At 32.5% G+C, this 22381-nt stretch overlaps 3 protein-coding genes and 1 non-coding gene across 4 annotated transcripts; 1 reads left to right on the top strand and 3 right to left on the bottom strand.

Moving 5' to 3' along the window:
* On the bottom strand, positions 1-2176 carry LOC106448038. The gene is made up of 3 exons (XM_048735388.1): positions 1631-2176; positions 596-1468; positions 1-471 (listed from the first exon to the last, which is right to left on the bottom strand). The coding sequence occupies exons 1-3, from the start codon at positions 2174-2176 to the stop codon at positions 1-3; spliced, it is 1890 nt and encodes a 629-aa protein (XP_048591345.1).
* Positions 2177-4292: 2116 nt separating this feature from the next.
* LOC125579279 (DNA-directed RNA polymerases I and III subunit rpac1-like) lies at positions 4293-7400 on the bottom strand. The gene is made up of 9 exons (XM_048743264.1): positions 7007-7400; positions 6738-6929; positions 6529-6658; positions 6366-6446; positions 6100-6290; positions 5929-6024; positions 5742-5835; positions 5471-5623; positions 4293-5380 (listed from the first exon to the last, which is right to left on the bottom strand). Exons 1-9 carry the CDS (start codon positions 7163-7165, stop codon positions 5277-5279), a joined length of 1200 nt encoding a protein of 399 aa, XP_048599221.1. The 5' UTR covers positions 7166-7400; the 3' UTR covers positions 4293-5276.
* Positions 4301-4516, bottom strand: LOC125579410. Its single transcript, XR_007317434.1, has one exon. It is a non-coding gene; the product is annotated as a small nucleolar RNA U3 (small nucleolar RNA).
* A 4336-nt stretch (positions 7401-11736) lies between the features above and the next one.
* Positions 11737-14087, top strand: LOC106449930 (BOI-related E3 ubiquitin-protein ligase 1-like). Its single transcript, XM_013891593.3, has 4 exons — positions 11737-12111; positions 12721-12877; positions 12968-13323; positions 13417-14087. Exons 2-4 carry the CDS (start codon positions 12781-12783, stop codon positions 13945-13947), a joined length of 984 nt encoding a protein of 327 aa, XP_013747047.2. The 5' UTR covers positions 11737-12111; positions 12721-12780; the 3' UTR covers positions 13948-14087.
* Positions 14088-22381: the final 8294 nt, after the last annotated feature.

The raw sequence follows: 22381 nt of genomic DNA, 5'->3' as shown, positions 1-22381 counted from the left end.
TTATATCGGACAAGTTCTCGCATTATGTCCACTTTGACTGCAACGAGAACATATGTGCTCTTTCCTAGGACGTTTGTTTGCAAGTGCAACTTCTAAAGCAGATTTCATCCTATTTTTTTTAGGTCTTCCCGGTTGTTGACGAATAAACGGTGGAAAGCACTGTACGTTAGCCACGTTATCTGGAACAGGTAGCGCTGAGTCAACCGGTATGACCGATTCAACGTATGCGCTAGCTAAATAAGTGCTTTTATAGTAAGGACTGCACAGTGATATACGAGAAACATTTCTTTCCTCTGCAGCTGCGATTGCGTGTACACATGGTATTTTCTCGACATCGAAACGCCGACATGTGCACTTTCGCTCAACCAAATTAACAACATTCAAAGACTCGCCAGCAGCGCTATATTTAACTTCAGTGTGATGGTCATCAATCCTTTGAACCGTCCAATCCCGGGAGGCACTTACACATCCCTATTAACAAAACCCAATATTCGTGAAACGGCTTACTTATTATTTATAAAGCTGGCTTATGCAATATAACGACTGACTTATTAGATTTAAAGACTGACTTATTTTACTGTTACGACTGACTTACTTGTAATAGTTTCTCCACACCGCGCGTGAGTGTGGTTGACTGCGATCTGGCATCCACTCTTCGTTCAGCAAACCATCTGGTCATCATAACCCGTATCGATTCCAATATTCGAACAATGTTAAGACCTCTAGCATGCGATAATGCTCTGTTCATTGATTCCGCTATGTTCGTAGTCATCAAATTGTACCTCTCGCCCGGGAAATAAACACGTGTCCACAGTCTGACATCAGCTCTTTCGAGGTAGCCGTGGAGATCAGGATTAAGTGCTTCAATCTCCTCGAAAATCATATCAAAGTCAGACATTCTAAAACATCTCGCCGCTTTCTTCACCAGCCGAAATACATCTTTTCCTTTGTACCGTCCCAATATGTTTTTATACAAATGATAGGTGCATATTCCACGAGCAGCTAACGGATACACATTTGTAATTGCTTTCCCTATCGAGTTATGCCTATCTGATATTATCGCAAGACCCTCATGGTCAGGAATCAACACTTTTAGTTGCGTAAAAAACCAATTCCACGAATCATCATTTTCAGTGTCAACCACTGCGAAGGCTATTGGAAAAATCTGAAAGTTACCATCCTGAGCTAGTGCTGTGAGTAGCGTCCCTTTATATTTACCATTAAGAAACGTACCGTCGACGACAACAACTTTGCGCATGAAAGGAAACCCATTAACGCTCGCACCAAACGCAAGGAACACATACATGAATCTTCCAAGCTCATCGATTTGAAGACGCGTAACTGTATTCGGATTTGCCCTTCTTATCATGTATAAGTAAGAAGGCAAGAGTTCAAAACCACACTCAGGTGTGCCCTCATCGATTTCCCTTGCACATTTAAGCGTCCGGTGTGATTTCCAATATTCCATCTGCTCACATGAAAAAACAATTTACATAACTCAGCCACATCATATCATTAAGACGGTCACAACGTAAACATAACTCAACCATAGTTTTGTAACTCAGCCATTTCTAACATAAAATAACCGAGCCTATACTCTACCATAACTCAGCCGTTGTAACATAATTACCTTTACACCAAACTGCTTAGTGATAGCTATTCCGACACTCTCAGGGCGAACGGCCGGACCAACGTCGCCGAGAAAGTTCTTGTACAACTCTCCTAAAATATCCGGTGTTGCATTTCGAGATCGATTAGAACGCTCAGTTACAGAACATGCATGATCCGAGTCGTAAATACGAATATAAAACTGCGGGGACAATCCTTCGGTAGATGCACGAACTCTCCATGTACATCCATCAACCCAACACTTAACAACGTATGTTGTCAGGTTTGATATTTCTACATCAAAATCAAATTGATGCCTCACTGTAAAAAGTTTCAGTCGTCTCTTCAAATGCTTTTTAGTCAAGTATCGTTGTCCTACCGCAAGGTCTAACGACGACATCTCCAACTTCAAAACCTCCAGATTCCCTTTAGATTCGCTCATCAAGAAGTTCTGATATCTCTTCTTGGAAGGTAGCGTTGGTGAATCTTCGTCTTCTTCGATAGGAGACTCACCGTATGTGCTGAAGTTATCATCTTCAGATGACGCACCGTCCGAGTCATCGAACATATCAAATCGACTTTCAAATTCATCATCTTCTTCGTTTTCTTTGCCTATTTCATCTTCTCCGGCTACGTCGTGTATTTCAACGTTACTAAAGCAGTCATTCTCAATTTCATCTTGTTCATCCTCCAAACTGCAACCATCGTAACTCCCATTCTCTATAGACTCAACTTCTAAAGCTTCTTCTTCTAAAGCTTCTTCTTCTGAAGCGTCTTCTTCTGAAGCTTCTTCTTCTGAAGCTTCTTCTTCTGAAGCTTCTACGTGTGAGCTGTCATCCTTTTTCTCTGTAATCTTCACACAGAGACGTAGTTGTTCGCTTTTCTTTAAACTTAGAAAACATTGCAATTGTCGAGTGTTGGACACGTAAACTGGTGGAGTGTTGTGCGCCATTGTTTTCAATGTTTTATTCGAAAACATGTAGCTAAGCAGAATATGAACCTTCAAATCATTCAAACCGTAATCGTCGATGACAGACTTTGTGAAATCTTCAAGTTTAGTTTTCTCACCTAAATGAAGAACTCTACACCCTCTACTGTCGACGTTGAATACATATCGTTTTTTCATAATCCATTTACCGGAAACAATAATAACGGGATCCATTACCATATGAAAAAGATGAAGAGGATAGATAACTGAGATGATGAAGAAGAAAAGAAAGGCTGTGTAATCATTCAAAAATAAGATGAAGAAGACAACTGAAAGGTCTCGTAACTCAGTTGTAAATTGGGCGACCGTTAGTGATGACATGTCAAATCCGAGTTGATGACATGGCAGATGACATGGAACATCGATTAATCAGCCGACAAACAAATCAGTAACTCAGCCAAAATAAGTCAGCCATCATGTTTACACTTTGTCAGCCGATACATGGAAACATTCTAGTAATTAATCTTTTGACGGTAAGTCAGCCGCAATAAGGATGAACAACCATATGTCAGCCGTATCGTTACGTAAATCAGCCATCAAACGAGAACATTCTAGTAATTAATCTTTCGCTCATACGTCAGCCGCAAAGCAGCTGAGTTTACTGTTTATCTATGCTTTAACGGCTGACTAATACAAACCCAGTCGTAACAGCATCCCATAACTCAGCCGTGGCTTCAATAACCCAGCCCATCCATGTTCCTTTACTCAGCTGAAAAAAAGTTTCTCAGCCGTTTCTTAACCACGACTCAGCCAAATTTTCCAGAAATCAAACCGCCGATGTATAAGTCAGCCGTCATTTGTATCATTAAGTCAGCCGTGATCACATAACTCAGCCGGATTTCTGTAAATCAGTTGTATCGGCAAGCTGACTTATAGTTTTAAGTCAGCCACTTTCACTTAAGTCAGTCGTATGTATTAAGTCAGCCGTAACGTAAAGATAAATCGGCCGTAACTACGTATCTATCGCTTAACAGCTGACTTAATGAAAATACGGACGCGAATTCCTCCGTGGCGCCGGTTTTTTGCCTACGTGGCAGCGAAAAGTAATGGCATTCTCGTAAATACGTTTTTTCTCATAACGTAAAAAAGGTACGCTTGGTATCGAAAATATTCTAGTAATAAAAAAAAGATCTGTATCATTCTAGTCAATACACCTAAAATATGTAACATTCTAGTAAACTTCCCTAAACTATATGATCAAGAAGAGTGTACAAGGACCTGTACGAAACTCCCAAAGTATGTTTAACATATCACAATGACAAAAAAAACAACAAAAAGGTTACTTTAGCGAATCAAAAGAATTGACTCGGGTGAATTCTGTCTAGTCATATACTCATATGTCTTGCAACAATAACTTTAAAGCCATAGCTCAATGTGTTGTGAGAGTAGATAATCACCAAACGAACCTCAAAACTCAATACTCTGAAACTTAAGCGGTTTGATAAGTCTTTAAACTACAAAATTCACCGAAATTAAACAATCTACATCACTCTGATCCCATATAGTTTGAGCTTCGAAGGATACAGAGTGACGATAAGAACAAGCAAGTATTGTAAAATGATTATGATCTTCATTCTTCATTTTAGACTGTTCGATCCGATGGTAAATGGATTCTGGGTCGGTGAAGATAGGCAAAAACTGTTGAAGAAATAGAGGTGAAAATTTTTAAAATCTGAGAGGGGCTTTAAAATAAATAAAAAAAGAGGCCTGTCAGACAGCCATGCAACCACTCCGGAGAGGTCAGACCAAGCCGGATAGCGATCCTCTACAGTGCGGAGAGTCCGAGGACAGTCGTAGCCGTTAATCACACTCAGATCGCACGGGTATGATTCATCAACCAGGTTTAGGGGCCTGTCTCCTTAGAAATCAAGGATACAGAGGTACGAGCCTATAGAACAGATCCTGTTCAAGTAAGGTCGTGACCTACATCTTCTTCTCTTCGCTATATAAACATTACGGCTTGCTTGTAAACCAGCGATGTGGGAGGAAATAAATAACTTCACATATCCAATACTACGCCGTATTTAAACTCAACGCATTAATGCCTTATACGTCATCGTTTAGTTTTATCTCAGTGTATTGCAAGCCGTGCTTCGTGAATCCATCTCATGAGATAGGTATGGTTGGTTCTTCTGCGTCTTCGTTTCAATTCTCTCAATCGAACTGAAGGGAAAAGGGTAATGAGACACCTGTAAATAACTTAATGTATAGGACTTGTTTCATCCCCAGATGGATCTTCTCTTGCCAAGATTATGAGCCAGTGGTTTAGACAAGTTTGTCCTGTTATGCCATGACAGGCTTGATCAAATCATGTTCATGGAGTGTACAATTTCTCTCAAAACTTGTAAAAGCTTATCATATTAAATATAATCAGTATTTCTCTTTAATCTCTGTTCTACAAGTTGGAGCAAGAAATTTATATCGTTCTGAATTTAACGGTTCAATTCTACATAAGCTCGTAGAAAACCAAACAAACCCAAAACAAAGTTTCAATTTGGTGAACCTAGTTAGAATCAAGATGACTGAATTTCAATTTGAACTCAAACGAACTGATGCAACATGAACATTTCAATGTTCTTAGTATTGAAATCAAGGAGATGATTTGATGCAAAACCCAAAACCGAACTAAACCGGAACCATGCCAGTAGAGAACTAAAGTACTAAACCAATCAAACTTCTTTCAGGAGAGGTTAGCGATAACACGTTCACATTTATCTTCCAATATCTTGACAGCTTCAGTGAAGAGAACATCCGGAGGCAATGATCCAGTAGACTCAATCTTAACTGAAACAAACATACACAAACTCAATCACATTTTTCTTTCAGACAGATCATGAAATGAAGAGCAAAATGAAATGTTTTTTTTTTGCTTACATATAAAATGGTTCTTGACACGTCGAAGAGACACATTCTCTATCCATTCTTTTTCTTCTACTCCTTTGTTTACTTCCTCTCCATAATTTGGCCTCACGCATTGCCTACACAACGTGCAATCACGTGGCCGTGCTACTGTTGCCCTCTTCCTACCTGTGTTCCATTTCCGCAAAGTCAGTTAGGATAATCCAACAGCAGAGAGTGAGAGATAGTGGTTGCAGCCAAAGTCAGCATCCTCTCCTATTGTTTAAAGGAAGGATTTTACTTTTACCATTGCCCATGTCTTCAATGTCAAAAACATTCTCCGGGCAGGCTTTTACAAGTCGTTCAGCATCTTCATCCTCAACTTCCCCTAGTAGAATAACCTATAAGATATTTTACGAAACAAGAATCATTACAAGAAAAGACTAGGATCAGGAGGCAAGACTGAATGAAGCTGAAGTTAATAAATTTGTCACCTCAGGAAGCATTCGATACCAAGCCGTGGCTACCGGTGACCACTTTGCATGTGTTTTACCAATGCCCTTAACCGCATGAGCCTCCAGCTCAATCTCCTAGATAAAGTTTTACAAGTGTTTGATTCATCTCTCATTTTGCAAGTAAATTCCTAAAGATATATAAAACAGTACCTGACCAGGGCCGAGCTTTGCGATCAGTATGTCAGGGTAGCTCGGAGAGATAGGATTATCAGCGAATTCAGGGAAGGACTCTTTTTGGCTGCGGCTGAAGGAAGTGTAAGTTTTAGGCTTAGAGTTCGAATCTCCTGATTCTTTAACCAACTCACTCCCCTTTGGTAACCAAATCAGTTCCTTCGTTAAAACTATAGAAAGACAGCATTCTTAATGAGAGATAGGAACATTTATTTAGTAACCAAAGAATGTAATGTAACCATTACCTTTCTTACGTCCTTCACCTTTTGCGCATTTCGCATGGAGTTTGAAGACAATGGTGTTCTTTTCATTTGGCTGGTCGTTCTCTATGGACACAGAGATAAATAATTAAACATATATAATTGCCTACAGATAAAAGAATCAAATGCCGCATAATGTATGTCTTACCAGATAAGTACTCGAAGAGCTTGGGGTCTGCAGCAATGGGAACAAGACCCATCCTCTGAGCAAGAACTTCATCTTGAACAATAGATGTGTTGTTTGCTATAAACACTTTTTCAAAAGCCATCGTAGGAAACTGCAGCACAAGAATAACAAGAAACACCTTGAAAACAAAAAAGACTAAAGAATCAAAGATTTAATTTTGACAGAGAGACCTCAGCTAGAAGGATCCTTCGGAAGGCATTGGCGATTGCTGCATCTATACCGATCATATCAAATGTCAATTCCATGCCATCTTTTGAAAGTTGGATGACATCAACTTTGAAATTCTCAGAGAAGTTTTCAAGTTTCACACTGTTGTCCACTCCCACGGCGTTATAGGCACCCGAGTAAGTGACACTCGCCGTCTACGGGGAACACGCACACAAAGATTAAAGAGAGAGACCAAACCCAACTCAAAGAAAGATAAAGTAAAGAGAGAGACATGAATAGGAGCGTCGTTTTTACAGAGGACACGAGTTCGCTGGAGTTGCAGATGCGGAGGAAGTCCGGTAGGGATGTCGGGGTGATCCATTATGTTGAAATTCTTGGCGAATATCTTGTCTTCTTCGCTCACTATCCTCTTTTCTCCTTTGGTAGTCATCTGTTCCGAAGTTTTAGGGTTTCAATGAGGAGTGGGAGATGAATTTGCGGCTTCTAGATGCCTTCTTCTAGTCTTAATCCTGACCAATCTCTTGTTTTTTTATAATTCTGTTTACCCGTTTCTCAACTGAACTGGTGGAGTTGTGTGAGAAACAAAACAGTAGGCAAAACTCGAAAAAGGTTAAAACGGCGGTCTGTGAGATGAGAGCGACAAAGGAGGGGGAAGAAGTTAGCTAGGTTTATCGACACGTGTGTAATCCTTTTGAAGGAGGGTTCTCGTGTTCGTTTTTTTCCCAGATTGAAATTCATTTTTTTTTTATCTGGTTAATTATGCTATTACAAATGATGATGAGAAACATTACATACACGATATTACCGTCGACAATTCTATCTGTCTAATTGTCTGAGTATCCATATGAGATCCATTCCTAACGATACTCCTTGCACCATGCTGAAGATCTCTTGTAAACATTTTCTCTAATTTTCTGCATAATTTCGTCTTCTCCGGGAATTGAAACTCAAACTTCTTCATGTAGAAATTGCGTTGTCTGGGGTTTGAACTCCAGACCTGGGTGTAGAAGCCTTTAAACCTTGACCACTAGGCCACGGTGCTTCCACATGAATTGAAATTCATTCATAAACAAAATACCAATATTCATACATAAGATGGCGGCAAAACAAAATAGCCCCAGAACCAAGAGTCCATAGAAAGCGGCAACTAAAACCCACACTGGAGCTACAGACCCACACTGGGGCGACATAAGTAACATCATAAAAACTAATCAGACGCTAGAACCAAATAAACGATTAACATATGCTGGAGAAAGATCAGAACACCTAGCAGACTTTAGAACTGAGTAAAGACCAATGATCGGGAGTTACCGCTGCTGCCTATAGCCCGCCACCCAGTAACCTCCACTTCTGTACCAGACCATACTTATCGCTGCTGCCTCGCCCGCCAAACGATAAGACCAAGAACCGGAGACTTCATAACTCGACAAGGGGAACCGCTGCTCGGTCCACACGCCTTGGATACATAAACGTCTAAAATCCTAAGAAAGAAGCTCACCCAAACACCATGAAATGAAGCCTTGCCAACCAAACATCTCCGTGACCACACAAGGAAGATGAAACAAAGGCCAAGCAACCACCGGACACCTTACGCCCAGAATAAAGACTGCTAGATCACAATCATCAAAACGCTTACTACCTTGGCGCATATCGATCAATTCTCTCAAACCCAAAGATACAAGATCCCAAACATAACGCAAACATAACCAAAACTAAACAAGAATAACCCACAACATACTGAAACACACAAAAACTCGGACTTTGACGACAGCTGCAAACCCACACCATGTCTTACCTCCGAGAACCCGCCAGCACAACTCTTCTTTCAGGTCGCTTTGAAGGGGATGCTTTTCACCTAAACAGCAAAGTCCCATAGGCGAATCAGAAGCTCTCGCTAGACGGATAGCCACGTGTCGTTACCAGGAAGTCCCTTCGACATACGCCAACAGAGAACTTCCTACACGCGCCTCCGAAGCCATAGCCACCAGAGCCCTTCCCGACATAAGCAGGCAAATCAGAGACACCAACTACTCGTTTCCGTCCCACAGCTCCCAAACAGTCCCCACCACCGCAGTAGAGGAAGATCCATGATGGGAGAGGCTCCTCGCCAAGTCACGCGCTGCCGTCTTGACAAAACAAAGGAGATCTGAACAGGGAAAATCAGATCTGAAGATATCTTGAGTCCTAAAAGCCGACCCTCTCATAACTACTACTCTGTTCGCCTCGCCATCTCTCCAGAGACCACCGGGAACTCAACCCTTCGAACCATGTGAACAGATCTCCGGATGTAGGATCCCGACGCACCACAGAAACGAGCATGTCGGCTTGGGAGAAAGAAGCCAGAGCAGAGGGCAAAGGAAAAAGAGGAGAAAGGGGAGGAGAGACCTCCGGAACCGACTCTCGCCGGCCCGGAGAAGATGGAGGCAGATTAAGGGTTTGTTTTCTTCAGGGGAGAGTTTTTTTTCTCGTATCTTTTTTGACGAAATTCTATTGAAATAGTTTTTTTTTCCTTCTTCTTGTTGAAATAATTCTATTTTATTTTTATTATTACTAGTGATTTTCTCCCGGTTTCTTATATAAATTTTAGTTTAATTTTAATATATTATATTACTATTTGAATATATATAATGAATATCTATCAATTTATTAGAAATATAAATTATAAAATGAAGTTAAAATTATTAGAGAGCAAACGCTAATAATATTGAAAATAAATATTATATGACTTAATAACTATATGTTGTTGATTTACTGTTCTTATAAGTTTTATTAATGCTTTAGACGTACTTTTCAATTAATTTTATTTTCCTATTGCAATACTTTTTATTATTTAGAACTACTTGTTTCAATAAAATTAAATATTTTTATTGATTCGAGAAAGTAAAATTTGGGCTTTGTTAGTTTACGGTGTTTCATTCTTTTTGATGGCATTCTTCTGTAGGAATACAAACCTCTCACCCAAATGAAATAAGATGTAAATATATAGATTGTATTTTTACTTGTCGTCATTATTTTGTTTTGAAGAGAAAACAGAAATTTAATAGATACTAAAACTAAATGCTTGAAATTAATGTATGATGTTTCAGTTTTAAATTTTCAGTAAAAGAATAATTATTTATTTGAAAATATAATATATTTTTTTAAAAGTGTATTTCAAATTCTAATCCTTCAATTATATATAATTTCTAATTATATTCTCACTCTTTCATAGAAAAATCATATTCATGAAACAACTGAAGGTGATGATTTGGTTAAAAAAAGTTAGTCAACCGTTAATTAACAACATAAAACGACGTTGTTTTGATATAACTATATTGCTATAGAGTAGATACTTAGATGGCTGTCATCAAGGTTCTAAAAATCGGTCTAGGCGGCGCCTAGCCCCCCCCCCCCCTGTCTAGGCGGCAAATCGGTCCCATCCGAAACGATTTTTTTTAAATCCGATTTATACCGATTTATATGATTCAAATTGGTTTAAACTGTTTTAAATCGGTTAAAATTAGTTAAATCGATCTAAAATTGTTTATATATGTTAAATCAATCAATAATATTATTACAATTCTACAAATTTATCTACTTTCTTTTGTTTTGTATATCTAATTTTGATAATTCATCACAATAATTTTATAACTAAACTTAAAATCTAAAATATGTCATATAAATGTATAAAATATATAAATAAATCAATAATTTGCTAACGCCTAAGCTTCGTCTAAGCTCCGAATAATCCGCCTAGACGCTAGTCCTCTATAAAGTGCCTAGTTACCGCCTGTCGATTTTTAGAACATTGGTGTCGTAAATCCCTTTAACCAGCTCGCATTCTATTTTCACATTTAGTCTATTACATAACAAAACCTAATCATACCGGTTCGAGTGTGTCAAACTCTGAATTTATATGGAATTGTGGAAGGATTAAAAAAAACAGGTTGTTTCCATAATTTAAGATTAGATCTTGACCCGCCCGACCGGGCGGGTATTTATTTTATGTTTTTGGTTTTTTTGTTTATATTAAATGATTTATTTGTAGTTTTTAAACATAAATTTATATTGAAAATTAATCCTTGTAGTTATAATAAAAATTTAAATTAAAAGTTTTTAATAAAATATTCTGATATAAATTTTATCTTAATTAAAATAATATAGAGGTGAGTCATAATTTTTTTCCAATTTCAAAATCTTAGCATCCCTTAAAAACAAAGAAAATAAATTTATAAATACATAAAATATATAAACATATTTGGAACTATAATTTCTATTAAAATAAATTTGTTAAAGAAAAATAATTTTGTGCTATTGTTGTTTATTTCTAGAGCTTGATCCATGACTGTATAAATATTTGTTTTCACTTAAAATGTTTTCTTTGTACTAATGGTATAACATATATATATATATATATTAAATTAAAATTTATTACATAATTGTTAATATAAAATTTTAAAACATAACAATTTTATTTATTACTTTGAATAATTATATTTTGTGATTTTAATTGTCTAGTATATCACAATGTATCATATAAAAATCCAATATTATATGAATAAACTATTCATATTTTATTTATATGTTTTATAAATTGATTATAACGTGTGATTTTTTATTTTATTATTTATTACTAACAAATATTAAAAATATTTAATATGTTAATATGAAATATATTAGGAAATATTTTGGTTAAGATTTGATTAAGTAAATCTATTATTTAAATTAGGAAAATACATTAGGAAATGACAAAAATACTCTAATATAGGTTCAATAAATTTCTCAATGGCATTCTAATGTAAATGAATGGTAAAATTAAGGAGTATTTCTATTTTGTATTTCTCTTTTAATAATATAGATGTTACTGTTATCATTTTGAAAATTTCCTTATTTTAAATAATGGACTTGGTCAAAAAGTAAAATATTTAAATTAAAAAGTTAAATGAAAATGTTACTGTATCTTTTGTTCTCAAAAGAAAAAAAAAGATTTTAAAAAGGAAAAAGATTGAAAGATGCAGGAAAGTGGAGTGAATGGCGTCACGAGGCACAACTCACGGAGATATGTGCAGAACCAATACCCACCGGCACCAGTTCTTATCATTATCAAACCTTTTTATTTTTTTATTTTTGGGATTCTATTTATATTTTCTCAATTGCTATCGATTATTTTTTTTTAAATTATTATTATCGATTTTGGCAGCCAACTTCTCCCACTCCTTAACCATTGTGACCCGCTTTCTCACGTCCATCATTCATTTCATCCGTTTCTTTTATTCTTTCATTCATCTTAAATCATCAGATGTTGCGTTTCTGTACGTTTCAACAAACCCACCACCACCTTCTGAAAACTCTCAATCGCAATTAATTGCCTCCTCTCGATTCCTTGTTTTTTTGCAGGTATTTTGTTTTTTCTTTCTCTGAACTTAATGATCGGAAAAGAAGCAATCTTTTATCTTATCTAGGTCTCTGTGATTTTTTCTTTTCATTTCTTTTTGTGTATGGTGATGATGATAGCTGTGTGTACTGTATCATTAGGTTTGAAAATTTTATTTCTGTAAATTGGATGTATCTTTTGATTTGATGGGCAATCTCTAAAAGGCAACCTTTATTCAAAGTTGGCATGTTGTTTCCATGTTCGTGAGATTTGATTATTAATTTTAGTTTAATTATTCAGATGAATCTTTGACCAGTGCCAATTAATCAAAATCTGGTTCATGTATCCCTACTTAATTGGCGAGATCATAGAAATTTAAATTTAAAGATGCAAATTTTATTCTCCATGTATTTCGTTATATTTGGTTGACCATCTGTGTGTTTATAAAGAATCAACATTTACTATTTTAAATAGCTCCAGGCCTTGGTTTGAAGGAGAGTTTCATCTCTAGCTGGATTGTAATCTGTGTATTGCTTAGGACAGTCAAAACTTTTTTTTGTGTATGTCCTGGCTTATCATGTCAGGAACACAAGAAGTATAGCTTTCAGCTCATTATCTTCATTTGTCTGCAGGTTTCTTAACTGTTGTTCTTATAAAAATTAAATACTTGTAACGGTTAAGCATTAGAAAAGATGTTGGGAGGCAACAATGAGACCCCTTTACCGCAGGATAGCCAGTTTCAGTACCAAACAAACTCTTCATTGAATCAGCTTCACTTGCTTGGAACCAGTAAGTTTCTTGATTTTCTTTTGTGCTTGGAATGTTGTTACAAACTTTATTATAGAGCTAAAACTTTTTTCCCTTTGTATGTGGTTACAGTGAGAGCTGGTTGCACTATTGATCCTATAAACTACTTTGCTAACGATAACCTTGCTACAATGTCTCGGAATAATAGCAAACGCGCTAGGGAGACCGAGACCAACCATAGTATCCAGAGACAGCAGAAGCTACAGAGCTCTTTGAACTATAACTACAACAACAATAGTGTTGCTCAAGATGAAGCCCCAAAGCAGAACTTAGTGTCCACTGGTCTGAGACTATCTTATGACAATGATGAGAGAAACTCTTGTGCAAATGGAAGCATCACAACTCCAATGTTTCAGTCACTCGGTGACAGTATCAGATTGGACTTGGATAGACAGAAAGAAGATCTTGATCAGTTTCTCAAATTCCAGGTACTAATTCTTTCCGTTATTTCTTATATATATATATATATATATATATATATATATCCAATGTTGTTGAGATTGTACTTTCTTTGGAAACAGGGGAACCAACTGGCGAAAGGTGTGAGAGATATAAAACAGAGACATGTCACGTCCTTTGTCACGGCCTTAGAGAAGGATGTGAGAAAGAAGCTTCAAGAGAAAGACCAGGAGATTGAAAACATGAACAAGAAGAACCGGGAACTCGTGGAGAAGATAAAACAAGTGGCGGTGGAATCTCAGAACTGGCATTACAGGGCGAAGTACAATGAATCTGTGGTTAATGCCTTAAAGGTAAACCTGCAACAAGTGATGTCACATGGAAACAACACCAATCCATGTGGTGTATTTGCAGTGGAAGAAGGGTACGGGGATAGCGAGATTGATGATAAGGCAGCTTCATACAACTACATGAACATCCCGGGGATGCCAAACACTGGGATGAGATGCAAGTCGTGTAACGTAAAGGAGGTTTCTGTCTTGCTTGTACCGTGTAGGCATTTGAGTTTGTGTAAAGACTGTGATGTGTTCACTGGCTTTTGTCCTGTTTGTCAGTCTTTCAAAACTTCTAGCGTTCAAGTCTTTTTCTCATGAGTAAAATCCATGAAATAGAGTCAGTCTTCATACTCTTGAAATGTTGATTATGGAAAAAAGATGATCATATTTGTATGTGATGTTGATGATGATAAGTTAATTTTGGAGAAAGCTGAAAACTTTGCTCCAGTCTTTTGCCTTTTGCCACTGAAACCATGTATTAAACAATTTTTCAGGGAGTCTGGAAACTGATACAAATTGAGTTGGAGTGCGACGTAGCAAAGATGTGGATTTAGATTCATGATTCAATGCTGAAAGAAAAAAAACACTAATCAATGTTTTAGCTGGTTTCTTCAACTTTGTTGAGAAACTTCTTTCTAAAGTCAAAAGGTTTTGTAGACCTACTAAAATGATTTTGAGCACTCAGCTTTTTCCAGCTGAAGCAAAATCTTGACCTGCTAAGAAAATTGTAAAAGTTTAACCATTTAACAGCATAGTTTAATAATTAAACAGAAGTAGCAACTTAAAAAATATTTAATTTTTTGAACAAAAAAAAAAAAATATTTAATTTAAATGATTTTATTTATTTTTTTGCAGAAAATTAAATAATATTTAAATGTACATCATTTCTTTTTTTTCTCAGAGATGTTTTTACCACTTAAGCTTGATGATAAACAGTGTTTTTATCGATTTCTAACTTATGATTTTTATCAAATCAAATAGGTGTTTCATGACCACTGGAGATGGCTTTAAATATTTTCAGGTTTTAGATTGATATGGAATAAAATGAGTCAATTTGAATGCAGACGAGTAGATAAAGATGCGTAACTATACATATAAGTTATAAGTTTAGCAATGAATGTAACATTTTTCCACCGATGAATTGATCTCATTGTCACAAGATAGAAATTGAGTTAGCTTTTTACTTTCAGTATCACCGGTTTGAGGTCAACCTAACGGATGGATTAAACTTTATACATGTTTTATTGAAGATTCATGTATCTAGCAGTTTAATACGAGAAAATAAGAAAATTTCTGTTTTCCTTATTTAAGTTTGGTTTTGTCTAAAATTCAATCCTGAAATGATTTTGAAATATATTTGCTATTTGCAACCATTGTTTAGGCTATGTTTCTTTTTATTTGGCTTTACATCACTCTGGAAATTTGTTAGCATCAAGATACAGTTTCATACTATGTTCTAGAGAAGAATTCCAAACTCTTTTATTGATTTCTTTGGTTATCGTGATTTACTTAGTGATTTCATGCGCTTTTATTTCCATGTTTGAAAAGTAGTTAAGCCTAGGGTGGATCGAAAAAATCTATGGATTTCTGAGATTGATCTGTTAGATTAGAAAATTATCCACTCGGTTTTTCATCTGGGTTATTTTGACGCATGCACTTGGTTGTACACCAAACCTTAAAAACGAGATAATCTTAGAAAACATGAGTTGATTGTTTACGTTGTTTGAGTCAATTTAAGATTATGGATGCGGGCGGTTGCGGTTTCTAGCGGTTTTAAGAGATTTGTACGACTGGTACTGCGGTTAAAAATTGGTGCGTTTGCGGGTGACTTATGAGGTTAACTACCAAATGCGGTAACAGTCAAATAATAAATTAACAATATTTACATTTAATATAATTATAAAATATCAAAAATCAAAATTATAATAAATATAAAATTTATATTTAGAAAGTTATAATTTTAATTTTTGAAAATTTATTGAAATTGTTTTTATTATAAAATTTTATAATATTAATTAAAATATAATTGATATATTTTAATATTTTCATAATTTCAATTTTAAAATTTTTATTAAATATTTTTACTTTTGTATATATATTGTTTAAAAAAATAGAAAAAAATTTACCCTCCCGCAACCGCAAACGCTAGCTGAAGCCAACTTATGAATTTATGAGATTCAGAGCTGTTTAGAGCGATTTGAGTGATTGTTGCAAACCGCCGACGACCGCTACCAACCGCAAAAGTTGCGTTTTGCAGGTGGTAGTGGGAAAACCAGTCGCCCCCTTAACCCTGGAAGTATAAATGTCTTTTATTTTTTATTAAAAATGATGGTAAAAGTGGTTAGTGTAAACATGAAAAGTGGTACTATATGTGGTATTTGTGGTAATTTTCCATTTATCAATATATTTTTGATTGAATGATTAGAATTTTTGTTACAAACTCAACTCAACACTTCAATTTTTTAAAAAAATTATCAAAAACAGCATATATCAAATTATACATAATCTTACAAAATAATTTTTTCATCCTAAGATAAAAGTAAATAAAATCTAACGTAACAAGATGTTCTTATTTTAGTTTAATTGTGATCAGAAGATTGATACAATCCAGTATATACTAAAATATGAATAACCAACTATTCTTAATATAAAAATCAAATCAAAAAATTCTTATGATTTAGTGTATAGTATTGTTAAAAGAATTGTGTATGAATTTTCAAAATATTACAAGTTATCTTTATTAATGCAACTCTAATTTAACATTTACTAGATTTTCACCCGCACGTCCGTGCGGATATTTTTTCATTTTATAAATATATTTTATATTATTAAAAATGTTTTAAATATATAATTTATATTTTAGTATTTTGTATTGTGTAACTCTATAATATTATTGTTTATATTTATTATTCGATATTATTAATATAAAGTGATCTGTTTAATACATTTTACTTTGTTATTAATTTTTATTACTTACTAATATATTTTCGAGTTAGGTACAATAAAATAAAAATATGAAATAATCAAATAGATAGCCTCTTTCAAAATATGTTTTCTTTAATTTATACATTTTGCTATAATACATTTTTAAAATTTATTTATTTATTCTATAGAAAACAAATATGTTTAAGATAATTTATATTTACATGTTGTGTTTCAATAAATATAGTATGACATATATTATTTTAGTGTTTTACAGGATTTATAAGTTAAAACACTGTTTTGTTTAAATAATATACCCTACTATTTTAGTAAATTTTATACATAGTAGCATCTATCATATTATTTTAGTAAAATTTATTGATATTGGATATTTTTGGATGTTATAACTATTAAGTTTTCTTTTTATTCATAATAAAGATTTCAAAATATTAGATTGCTTTAGTTCTTACAACATTTATAGTTTGTTTTTTCGTGGTGCATTTCAAAAAGTTATTTTTTATTATCTATGAGTTTATATTTTGTAAATTTTGAAATATTATGATTTTAAGTTTGAATATTCATTTTAATGTTTTTATATCTTGTCAAAAAACTTTTAAAAATATACTATTATTTTTGAGTTTGAAAGATTACATGAATTTTGTATTTGTTTTTGTTACTATGTTCATACATTATTTTATATAAAAATATTTGAATTTTGGTAATAGTTTCTAAATTTTTCCAACTTATTTTCTTATAATTAAAATATAAGAAAAATTATAATTAAAATTTGATTTATCATTAAAATTTTTAATGAGTTACTAAAATTTCATAGTTTTCTAATAACATATTTTTAAATATTATATGAACTAAATGTTATTATTACTATTATATTTTTGCATATAAAAAATTTTAAACAATATATTGTTGAGAGTTTCAAAATAAATAAAAATATAATATATAGTTGTAGATATAAAAGTTTAACCTATGTTTATAAATTTATTTTTGTATAAAAATATTATATAGTTTACGAATTTAACCCATTTTAATGATGAGTGATAATTTTTTTGAATTTTTTTTTTAAAAAAAAGCAATTTGTTAATTTATGTTATAATATAATTTTGTCATATTTAATTCATATAGCACTTCTATTTTTATATAATACAGAATATAATTATAAACTTTATAAAAAATACTATACAATTTTTATTTTCTTGTTAAATAAATTTTAAGTTAACAATGATTTATAACAATATTATATTACTAATTACGAAATTAATTAATATGTTATTTATAAATCTTTTTTAATTTTAAGTAAGATTTTGTTAGATTTTTTCACAACAGATTTTGTTATAATTAAAAACTAAAATTTAAATTTATAGTTGGTTTATTTTTAATGCAAGTAATCAAATATATCATATTAACTGATTTTTAAGTGGTCCTCATAGGATAAAAATAGAACTCTAAATTAATAGATTAGATGTTTCCTATTTTTCTAAAACAATAGATACCCATTTATACAAAATTTCAAATATATTTACAAATATAAGAGGATGAACTGAACTACATGAAATTAAAATAATAATAATCCAACTTTAACGTAATTAAAACTCATTGCTTAATTTAAAATAATAGATGTAATTTAACATATCAAAAATAAATATTTGAAATAATACAAATATTATATGTGAAATCACATATCGAATTAAGATGAGAAGATAATAATACATAATATATTTTTATTATACATAGAAATTACAAAAAATAACTTAAATATTATAAGTATAACTTTTTTATCAATTACTTTAATTCAAATATTAAGTAAATGTTTGTATCCGTGCATGAGCACGGAAGAATCATTTAGTCTATATTATATATTATATTAAATAAGTGATTATAGATTAATATAATACAATTATCATAAAATAAAAACATTTTTAGAAAAGATAATTTATATATATATTGTGTTCTTGTCTGGAAATTGTATTTTTCTATCATAAAATTTTAAAAACTAAGATATAAAAATTTAATAATTTACTATTTATCAAGAAAAAATTTGTATAAGAGGTTAAAATCAAATGATATCTTTAATGAATTTATATATATATATATACACATATATATATATAATTTATTATATATTTAAATAATAAATTTATAATTTATATTAAATAGTTGATTATAAATTTATATAGTAAAATTATCAAAAATAAAATAATTTTTTTTAAACATGATAATTCATAAATACTGTGTAATTATCTGTAAATAAAAATTTTTAACTGTAAAATTTAGAAAATTAAGATATAAAACAATTTAAAATTAAATATTAGTAAAAAAATCATTTGAATAAAGAGATTTTCTAAAATATTTCTAATATGTGAGTATTTTAAAAAATTTGACATGACAAGAAACATATATATTTTGATGAAAAATTTGTCATATATAAAATATTTGTTGAAATATTTTTTGAGAATATAAATAATAAGGTATTATGCTGGTTATTGAATTACTAAAACATAAATTTTTTTTTTTTTTTTTTTGACAACATCAAACAAAAAATTAACTAGAAACTCCTACCGGTCTGACAAGCCAAACCGGTGGGGTTGAATCGACATAAAGCAAAGCAGAAGGAGAACTCCTCGCACCGCGTGCAAGCTTGTCCGCCAAGGTATTTTGCGCTTTAAGAATATGTCTGATCCGGAAGTGTGGGAAGAAAATCTTACTGCGGTTGAATTCTTCCATGTGTGTAGAGAAAGCAGGCCATTCATCAGGTGTCGACACCATCTTCACCAACTGAGAACAATCCGTCGCAAACACTACGTCAGAAAATTGGAGGGTCTTCATGCATTCCATTGCCCAAATTAGTGCTTCAAATTCAGCATGCAAGGGTGACAAACTTCTACGAAGATTCATTGCCCCTATCATGACATCGGTCGAGTCACTTTTTTTACAAAACCATCCTTGTCCCGTAAACATGTCTTCCTCTTTCCAAGCACCATCAATATAACAAACTCTAGCGCCTTCCAGGGCTAGAGTCGCAGATTGTTGTAAACTTCCACTATAAGAATTCTCAATAGGACCATTCACGGTTAACTGTGCCTCCATCCATATCTTACATTCCACATCGGCCCTCCGCAATATCTCCTGTGGATTGCCATCCTTATTTGAATAAACCTTGTCATTTCTAGCCTTCCAGATATACCATAATATCCATGGGTAATAATTGAAATCCTCCTCCTTTGACATTCTCCAAAATAGATAATCCATATTGGTGAAAATGGACGACGAAGGAAAGATTGCTGGAGAGGAGGGAATCCTAGAGAGTGCCCATGTTTGTAAAGCTGGGGGACACTCGAAAAGTACATGATTAGTTGATTCCTTTTCTGCCCCACACATACTACACCGTGTATCACAAACAATCCCTCGAGTTGTAAGATTCTTTAAAACTGGTAGAGTACCAGAAAAAAATTGCCACACAAAATGTCTCAATTTTGGAGGACACTTCAATTTCCAAGAAAAAGCTAATAATGGTTTAACATTTGGTCCATAGAAAATACACCTCTGAACTCTATCTGGATATAGAGATTCAGTTCTGAAGCCTGACTTAACCGAATACTTACCAGACTCCGTAAAATTCCATCACTAAAACATAAATTAATAGGTACTAGATTTTGACCCGCGCTTTGAAAACGCGGAATTATTTTTTTATAAAATTATTAACCCGTTTGTTAGATCATAATAGAAATGAAAAATGTATATGTTAAACACATTTGTACTTGATACATATTTTACAGATTTAATGGATTAACCTGTAAATATTAATTGTATATTGATTTTGGAAAGTCAACTTTATTTTAAATTTTTAAATATTGATTTATAAATAATTAAAATTTATGTAAAATTATAGTTTTAAGCACATATATTTACTAAATAAACATACACTCTTATATTTTACACACGTTTGTATATCTATTTTGAATTATAGTTTTGCAGTGTATTAAATTTTAGGTAGTGAATGCTCTTTTGCCTGCACCATACATTAAATATTAAAAATTTAGAAGCAAAATATTTTTTTTTAATTTTTTATATCCTAATTCTATTATAACCATAAAATTTGAAATATTCAACCATAAGTTTGTGAAAATCTGAAACTTTGTTTAACGATGATAGATATTTAGTTTCTAAGTTCTTACTTATTTATTTTTTGGGTTCTAACACATGTGAAAACACAGAATCATAATTTTAAACTAAAATTTGTGCCAAAATGTTAGATTTTTATTTCAACAAAATTCAATATTGAAAGGGATTAGTTACACCTGATTTCATATATTTAATAGATTATTTTATTAGATAATTTTATAATATGTTCCAAAATGCAAGATCATAATATTTTAAGAATATCATTTTAACCCGTACCAAAACGCAATATCAGAATATTTTTTTATCAGAGAGGGGACCCTTGAGGGTATTTATTCAAAATGTTGTTATTGATTTATTAAGTTTCATTAATTTAATTAAAATGAAATTTATTGTATTTAGGTAAGATATAGGTGGGTGATAAAATGATAAATATATTTATTTCAACAAATATACCAAATAAACATATTCTAATGAATACATATATTTAATAACTATGAATTAGATTAAAACTACGTGGAATTTATTATATGAAATTTACTGACCCGTAAGACATAATACATTATAAAATAGTATATAATCAATATGGAGGGGTATATCTAACATTTTCACAAATAACAAAATAAAGATTGTTATTACTAAATTTTGGACAGGTGGAAATGGAACCAAATGCTCATGTAGCTAATTTGTAGACCAATACAATACAATATTCAAAATATTGTTCAATTTTAAATTATTTAAGGTTTTTAATATATTGACATTTTTGATATTTTTTATCTTATTAGATTAATGGTAATTACTATTTGTAGACCAATACAATACAAAAAAAATTGTATGATATTTTTTATCTTATTAGATTAATGGTAATTACTATTGTAAGTAAAAATGTATTTGTTTTTTTAACTACATATTAATTATTATGATCGATCTATATTATTAATTTAAATTGTCTGTAATTTTTTAATATTAAATAAAATATTCACTATTATGATCCAGATAAATGTTTTCGTTTCAAAAATAAAATTTGTAATCAATTCTATTATAAATCATTCATGATGTTGATAGTTTAAAATTTCAATTTTTTTTAATTTGCTACGTAATTGTAAGTGGGTCAAATTTAATGGGTCATATTTTAATGTGTTGATTTTCATGGTCAATAAAAATATAAAAATGGACTTTAATTTTAATCAAATTTTTTTTGCAAAGGTAGTAAGAAATCTAATTACATAGTTGGTCCAAGCCCAAACGTTAGAAACAAAGTAAAACACATACCTTTTTTTTCTAACATGTTTCAGACAACGTTTCTGTCTTAAAAAACAAAAAAAATCTCGAAAATAGCGCTTTTGTTAATCTCGATTCTCTTCAGCGAACCTCTTCCCTGGTAAATCTTTTGATCTTCATTCTTCATCCTTCATAGATAGTTGAAGCTACACATTTTTCTGAAACAATTTATTGATTTGTTTTGAATTCCATGTCAGATGGCTTGGATGTTATGGATCCGAAAAATCAAAGCCGATCTGAAACAATCAAAGGTATATCCTTGTGAAATCGTCCGATTTGATGGCTTACCTGCATAAAGATGAAATCAACCAAGCGCTCGTAGCTTAGTGGTAAAGGAGGTACAGCTGTACTGCCCGCCACCCGGGTTCGAGTCTTAGCCACAACGGATTTAACATCCTTTCCGTTGGGGCGCTGG

Source organism: Brassica napus, chromosome A1 (assembly GCF_020379485.1).
Source record: "Brassica napus cultivar Da-Ae chromosome A1, Da-Ae, whole genome shotgun sequence".
Lineage (NCBI taxonomy): Eukaryota > Viridiplantae > Streptophyta > Magnoliopsida > Brassicales > Brassicaceae > Brassica > Brassica napus.
This window is presented reverse-complemented; position numbering and strand designations above follow the sequence as displayed.

Coding starts and splice junctions, on each gene's coding strand:
- LOC125579279 (XM_048743264.1), bottom strand. CDS start 7,165: ATGACTACCAAAGGAGAAAAGAGGATAGTGAGCGAAGAAGACAAGATA. Junction 6,930..7,006: donor AAAACGACGCTCCTATTCAT/GTCTCTCTCTTT, acceptor TGTTCCCCGTAG/ACGGCGAGTGTCACTTACTC. Junction 5,836..5,928: donor GGTATCGAATGCTTCCTGAG/GTGACAAATTTA, acceptor AATATCTTATAG/GTTATTCTACTAGGGGAAGT.
- LOC106449930 (XM_013891593.3), top strand. CDS start 12,781: ATGTTGGGAGGCAACAATGAGACCCCTTTACCGCAGGATAGCCAGTTT. Junction 12,878..12,967: donor GCTTCACTTGCTTGGAACCA/GTAAGTTTCTTG, acceptor ATGTGGTTACAG/TGAGAGCTGGTTGCACTATT. Junction 13,324..13,416: donor ATCAGTTTCTCAAATTCCAG/GTACTAATTCTT, acceptor CTTTGGAAACAG/GGGAACCAACTGGCGAAAGG.
- LOC106448038 (XM_048735388.1), bottom strand. CDS start 2,176: ATGTTCGATGACTCGGACGGTGCGTCATCTGAAGATGATAACTTCAGC. Junction 1,469..1,630: donor CTAAGCAGTTTGGTGTAAAG/GTAATTATGTTA, acceptor TCATGTGAGCAG/ATGGAATATTGGAAATCACA. Junction 472..595: donor GTGTGGAGAAACTATTACAA/GTAAGTCAGTCG, acceptor TTTTGTTAATAG/GGATGTGTAAGTGCCTCCCG.